At 36.0% G+C, this 6,767-nt stretch overlaps 1 protein-coding gene across 2 annotated transcripts; it reads right to left on the bottom strand.

Moving 5' to 3' along the window:
- Positions 1 to 2,760: 2,760 nt before the first annotated feature.
- LOC132144949 (uncharacterized) lies at positions 2,761 to 4,687 on the bottom strand. 2 transcript variants are annotated; one of them, XM_059555554.1, is made up of 6 exons: positions 4,646 to 4,687; positions 4,303 to 4,343; positions 3,773 to 4,060; positions 3,313 to 3,585; positions 3,151 to 3,195; positions 2,761 to 3,051 (listed from the first exon to the last, which is right to left on the bottom strand). In XM_059555554.1, the coding sequence occupies exons 1-6, from the start codon at positions 4,666 to 4,668 to the stop codon at positions 2,951 to 2,953; spliced, it is 771 nt and encodes a 256-aa protein (XP_059411537.1). In that variant the 5' UTR covers positions 4,669 to 4,687; the 3' UTR covers positions 2,761 to 2,950. The 2 variants fall into 2 exon arrangements, with proteins under 2 accessions (XP_059411537.1, XP_059411538.1); XM_059555555.1 differs by having other exon boundaries at positions 3,313 to 3,531.
- Between the last annotated feature and the right edge of the window lie 2,080 nt (positions 4,688 to 6,767).

Here is a 6,767-nt window from a genome sequence, read left to right as displayed (position 1 = left end):
CTTCTCTTCTTCAGTCCTGTCAGCTCTAAATCAGAATATCTCCATCATCATCTGAATGATGCTTTAGTAAACTTAAAGATCTTGAATAACTGTTCAGATGGGTTTTTATTTAATTTTATGCTAATTGCAGTATATTGCTGTCTTTCTCTATGAGTATTTATTAATACTTAAATTTACATGAATAATAATAAATTCAAAGGAGTTTGACACCAAGTTGAGACACCCGCTGATATTCAAGCATTTTAATATTCATTTGTATTGTCATCCTGCACATGTCAGCATATTGAGGGCTAAATGTGAACAGGTTTAACATTTATCAGTATTTTTTAAGATACCTTGTAATATTGATGAGATACAGCAAAAATAATAATAATTAAGAAGAAATTACAGCTGTATAAATCATTAACAGTATTATTTTGTGCATATGTGTTATGTTTCATTTCCAAACACTTTTCTCCATGAAGCTCTTTATCCAATCCTCGTTTGGTTTCACACAAAATTCAGTTCTACGTGTCGTAACCCTGAGGGGAAAAGTTCACATTCAAAATGTTTGTTTAAAGTGCTGGCATACACAAAATCATTTTAGCATTCATTATGATTCATCTATACAGGAGCACATTTCTATGTTTCAGAGTTTAAATACTTACACAATGCCAGGCACAGGGCAACGTGAACTTGTCTTCAGAGCACTGACAATTTTTGAGGTTGGAATTTGAAAGTCAATAAAAGACCAGCAGCATCTCTCAGGAACTGGAGGAGCATAAGCTGTTGGTGAGATTAAAACTAGTTTTAGGAGAGAATGGTACTAAAACCAACATTAACCAAACCTGAGCAAATGCAACAAATGAAACTAAACCTGTCATAAACTGTCTGAAAACATTATATTTAGTCTTGATTGAAGATGCAAGCCCTTACGCTCTGAACAAGTTCCCTGCTTGGAGCAGAAGATCAGCAGGAACAGCACACACATCAGGCTTCTCATTCTTCAAGATGTTTCTTCACAATGACAGAAAGAATCTGGAGAAGTTCTGTGGAGCTTGAAGATCTCAGAGCTGATGTGTTCAGAGTCACGTCTGAGCTGTTCTGGATTATTCAATGGCTATTATGGGCACAGGTTCAGGGACACATGTGCACTTGGGACCCAAGCGAGGGGAAGAACAGTTTGGGAATCTCTATTTACTCTCAGTACAAAGAGTCCACCTTGTTGATAGAGACTGTTTCCACAAGCTCCTCTCACCAATGTCTGGATAGACAACATTACTAAAGACTAAAGAGTCTAATATTGGGATTTAATGCATTTTCATATTCAGGGATATTTTTCGAAATGACAACAAAATTATAGACACCCAATCATCTCATCTGGAAGAACTGATGTAAACTCGGTTCTCTGAGAAAGGAACGAGACATTGTGTACAGTGTAAGTTGATCGTTTTGGTGAAACACCTGTCTCATCGAATCATGAAGCCTTGTTCTCTTGCAGTAAAAGACGGGAAAGCACTCCACATAAGCAGATGCCGAGCAGCATTTCATCACAATCTTTTGACTAAGGCCTGGGACACGAAATGGATGAGTTTCACATCTTAACTGATTGTAAAACTGTGGCCACACAGACATAATGCAAGGCTGTAACTATGTCTTGAACATTGGGTGAGGAGACTGACAGTTATACCTTCAGCGGCATTACTAACACATCCTTGCAATGTATAAATGAGTTGAGCGAGCGCTATCTGAAAACAGAAGAGTGGTGTAAGAACCAACCACTGGCTCAACAGATAAATCCAGCGCCACGAGTGAAGGTGTGTGTCTTTTACTTCTGCTTCTGCAAAGTTCACTTAACTGATCAGGATTTAGTGTCAGTTTTAGTCTAGCTCTGTTTAATCTGGCTACAGTTTCAAGTGATCATTACAATTAGACTGTATTTCTAATTAAAAACTGATCACAAATACATAATATGTAGACGTAACTGCTCCTTGCTAGTCCAGTCAGAGGATGCGTCTCAATCAGCTCCCGAGCTCGTGAATCAGTAGATGGTGTACAAACTATATCTCTTTGGATTTGAGACTTCAGTCTGTGCAACTTTACAAATCTTCTTTATGCAGCAAGAGCTTGTAACACTCCAAAGAGAAAGCAGCAGTTGAAATCGCATCATATGACCCCTTTTAAGCTGTCTGAATTCTTGTACACTTGGGGGCCCCCTGTTTGTTCACTAATGCCTTTTTTGCAAAAAAATAAATAAATGTATATTATACATGTTTATGTAAAAATATTTTATTTATGTATATTTTGTATTTTATATACAGTACCAGTCAAAAGTTTGTGAAGTATTGTACTATAAAACATGCACAAAGAATCTCGACCGATATATCGATATCTGACTTTTTTTACTCCCTAATATCGGCATCGGCTCCACGAAAAACCCATATCGGTCGTGTTGTAATTGTGAAACTGGTCCATAATTTGTAGATGCAGTTTTTTCACAGATTGATAAACCTCAGAGACTCTAAGGTGCTCTTTTTATACCCGAACCTCTTTCTGAACTGTTGAAAATAAACCTAATTAGTTGCTAACATTTCCTCCAGCTGTTTTTTAGTAACATTTATTTTTCCAGCATTGTGTTTGTCCTGTCCAAAAAATTTTCTTGCAGCCAACAAATTCAAAATAACTTTCTTTTTTCTATAAAATGGTACATTTCCTCAGATTAAATGTTTAATAAGATAGGTTTCCTATGTTCCATTGTGAATAGAATATGGGTTTATGATATTTACAAATCATTGAATTCTCTTTTTATTTATATTGTACACAACGTCACAACTTTTTTGGAACTAGTTTTGCAAATACAGTGTTTACAGTAAATGAAAAATATATTGTGGATATACGTCGACAGAATCGTCTGCAGATCTTTGGCTCTGAAGACAGATGAGCAGAAACCTCTGTCCAGATGTTTCAGGAGTCACTGCATCTTTTTGATGCCGGCAGCAATCAGAATCAGAAACAGCAGAGCAAACACAGCGGACACAAACAGTCCCGCCGGCCCCAACACACCCCAGTGATCTACAGCAGGAAGAACAAACATTTTTATATATTTATTTTCATTTTTATGTTTACTGTTTAAAGATTTCGTAATCTCTCAGTGCCAACTATTTCACTTACTACGTTTTTTGTCATCAGGCGTGTTGTTCAGTTTTCCCTTTGATTCTGTAGAGGATATTGAGAGGTTAATCACACAGTTTACCATCAGTTTGCGTTTCAAATCATGAATAATGAACCTCAGCTGTCCACTTTAATAATAATATTTCTAAGCATCCACTGAACTGTTCTCATCTGTGACTGTCACTGTGATCAGGATTTCTCCATCAGAGCCCAGAACTCGGTATGTTCCTGCGTCATCAGCCGTAAACTCTTTAATGCTCAGAGTCCCATCAGTGAAGCTCAGTCGACCGTGTGTTATATTAACTCTTTTATCGCAGTCTCTCTGCCAGACCTTCTTCCATTCTGAGCTGCTTTTGTTTTGATGTGTAACTTGATGAGCATCTGGCAACAGAACATCCAACTTTAGCCTTTCACCTATTTTCACAAAAATATCATCTGAGGAGAAAAAGAATGAGATCATTGTTATAAGAGTATTGTATTCATTTTTTAAAGTCATTGGAAAAACCCAAAGATGATTATCTGAATATCAAGTTTGTCCCATTCAGAGTCTCTGCTGTTTACATGCAATATCACACAATTACTACTAAAGGAAAACCTGAAGCACATTCTGATGTGACATTACCATAAATATGAAGTTGGTACGTCCTGATTTGTGGCCCCAGCATTGACTCAGCATTAATGTAATATATATCCAAGATGTATTTCCCAGCATCACTGAAGCTCAGATCATTGATTACGACGTCACAGGCTCCTTTTTTACATACTCCTTTACTGCAGTATTTCTTTTGATACACAAGGATGTTTTTTGACTCTCTGTTTAAACGAATATGAAAAATATCTCTGGTCTTTAATTCACATGGCAGGATGATGCTGCCTCCCTTTTTCCCCATCACATGTAAAGGGACGGGTTCTGCAAATACAGACAGTTTAATCATTATTCAATAAAAGTATCAGAGCTGTGTGTATTTGGCTATTTAAGCCCAATGAGGTGCTAAAAAGAGATTCTTCATTTTACACAGCCTTCCCTGAGAACGTCAATGGAGGAGTCCTGGCTGTGGTTCAATAACACGATCAGCTAGATTAGAATCACTATGAACTGAAAATATAAATCTGATACAATTAGAAACAAAAATTACTTTACTGTATACTCACCACTGTAAATGAAAACCCAGAAGAGCAGCAGAAGTTTGAACCTGATGAGAACAGAAGAGCTGGTGATGTGGTAGTTTTACACAGAGCTTCATGTAACGGATAAACGCTCAGATAATTATAATAAATAAATTTTTTTACATGAATATCTAACTGTTGTATGATAAAAATGTCAGATTTAAAGGATTATATTGTTCCAGTGTAGTCCTTTGTTATGGGATCAAATTATATAAATATATAAATACAAATAAAAGCAAAAAGTAAGAATATACAAATTACTAAAACAGGGAGCAAGACAAGAACACAAAACTAGAAGGACTAGACTAAACAAGGGCACAAGACCAACCAGGCAGGGAGACACAGACACATATTCAGCCAAATCCACAGACAGCGACCAAGATGGTGACAGAGGGGGGTAAAAATGACCACGAACCAGCAAACACAAAAGGGTAAGGGGCACTAGAAGAAGGGAGGAAAACACGAGGAACAGGTGAGCACAATTAGACTAACAAGGCTAACAAAAGGGCTTGGTAAAGAGGAAACAAGGAGGAGGGGCTAAAGAAGCACATGGACAAGGAAAACAAACAAGGCCATGTGCTGAAACAAGACAGAAACAAGAAACAAAACACAAGATAAACAGTGTCAGTGCATAACCCTGACATGTATATATATATATATATATATATATATATATATTTATATATATATACACACACACACACACACACACATATATATATATATATAATCTGTTTTAAATTAAAAGCGATAGCGTTCCAGTGGACAGAGATCATAACATTAGCACAGAATCAGTTCAGAATCAATCATCAAAAGAATCAGTTCGTTTCAGACGCGCTCTGTGTCAGTCTGTTTCATGCTGAATCACTCATGCGCAGTATCATCAGCTCCTCGGTTCTCGAATCAGACACGTCCGACAGAAACGGTTCTCAGTTCAGTGTACTGGTGATCCGAAAAGTGATGCAACCGGTTCTTGACACGAGAACGAGAAACACTCCAGCAGTGGGCGTGTACATTTGTTATCTGACTCTGCTGCACAAATTTCCCCCCGGCCTTTATTTAAGACCGGACTATATTTGTCCGTGTTGACCATGCCCCCGGCCGCTATAAGAGGCCCGGCGTTTATTTGACTACCGGTTTTTATTTGAGGAATTACGATATATATATATATATATATATATATATATATATATAGTGCTCTCAGACATTTTCTGCTCATATTCTTCTTTTTTGTATGCTTATGCTGTTTTTCACTTGGCTCGTTTCCACGTTCTGCACTTGCTTTTACAAATGCATCATCATAATTACATTAATGGATATGTTCATCATAAACATCTTCACTTCACTGTAGATAAAAAAAAATTATCATATTTTAAGAGAATTAGCTCAATTTTGCAGTTTTATTTGAGTGGTGATTGTTAATTCCCAGCATGCTTTTCCAATGGTTGGATAGAGTAAATATTGATATCAAATGCTATTTGATGTGTTTTTGAGTGAAGGAAACATCCATAGGCAGAACTTGCCTAAAGTCATGGGGTCTTGGGACAAAAATACCACTAAATTAAACAAGACTTCCCCCGCACAAATGAATTGTCTGTTGTTTACAAAGTTTAAATTAATAGAAAGTGTTTCACAGTGGCATTCAATGAAGATTTTCTCGAGTTGCACTGTATTTCATTTTAGTTTTTTTAGTTTTTTTTTTTTTTTTTTTACAGTGTTGGGCATTTTAACCAATCACACACTATTCTGTTGAGTTTAGGAATGCAATGGCCAATCAGAGGCATTCAGGTGAGTCATCGCTGTTTTATTGAGTGCATGCACGTTTTCTGAGCCACAGTTCTGTGTTTTGATTTGTGGTAAATACAGCAAAGCAAAGAGCAAGGATATATTAAGGTAAACTGTAAAATAAAGCAGAAATAGAAGTTGGTGTTTGGCTGCGGCTCATCCTTTCTTCTAACCGTGATAGTGAATGATTCCACCTGCAACTATTGTAGACAAAAACACAACATTTTTGAAAATTGTAAGGGACTTGAAGAGAACACCGACATTTGCATCCTTTCTTTCAGCATAACCTTAGGGAGTGAAAAACTCTCCTATTTCTCAATGTTGGGAGAAAATGTTTTAAATAAATGCAAATTTATGGTGGTTTCAATTCAGTTAAGCATTCCTAAATTCACTTACTCCTCTCTTCTTCTAATATATATATAAATATATATATATATATATATATGTTAATTTCTGTAATTTATTTATGAAAAAAAAAATTATACTGACTCTAAGCTTTTGAATGGTATAATGTATAATGTTACAAAAGCATTTATTTCAGCTAAGTGCTGATCTTTGTATCTTTCTATTCATCAAATAATCCTGAAAAATAAATGAACTCAACTGTTTTAAATAGTGATGATGATAATAATAACAATAATAATCATAATAATTAAAAAAGGTTT

Source organism: Carassius carassius, chromosome 8 (genome assembly GCF_963082965.1).
Source record: "Carassius carassius chromosome 8, fCarCar2.1, whole genome shotgun sequence".
Lineage (NCBI taxonomy): Eukaryota > Metazoa > Chordata > Actinopteri > Cypriniformes > Cyprinidae > Carassius > Carassius carassius.
This window is presented reverse-complemented; position numbering and strand designations above follow the sequence as displayed.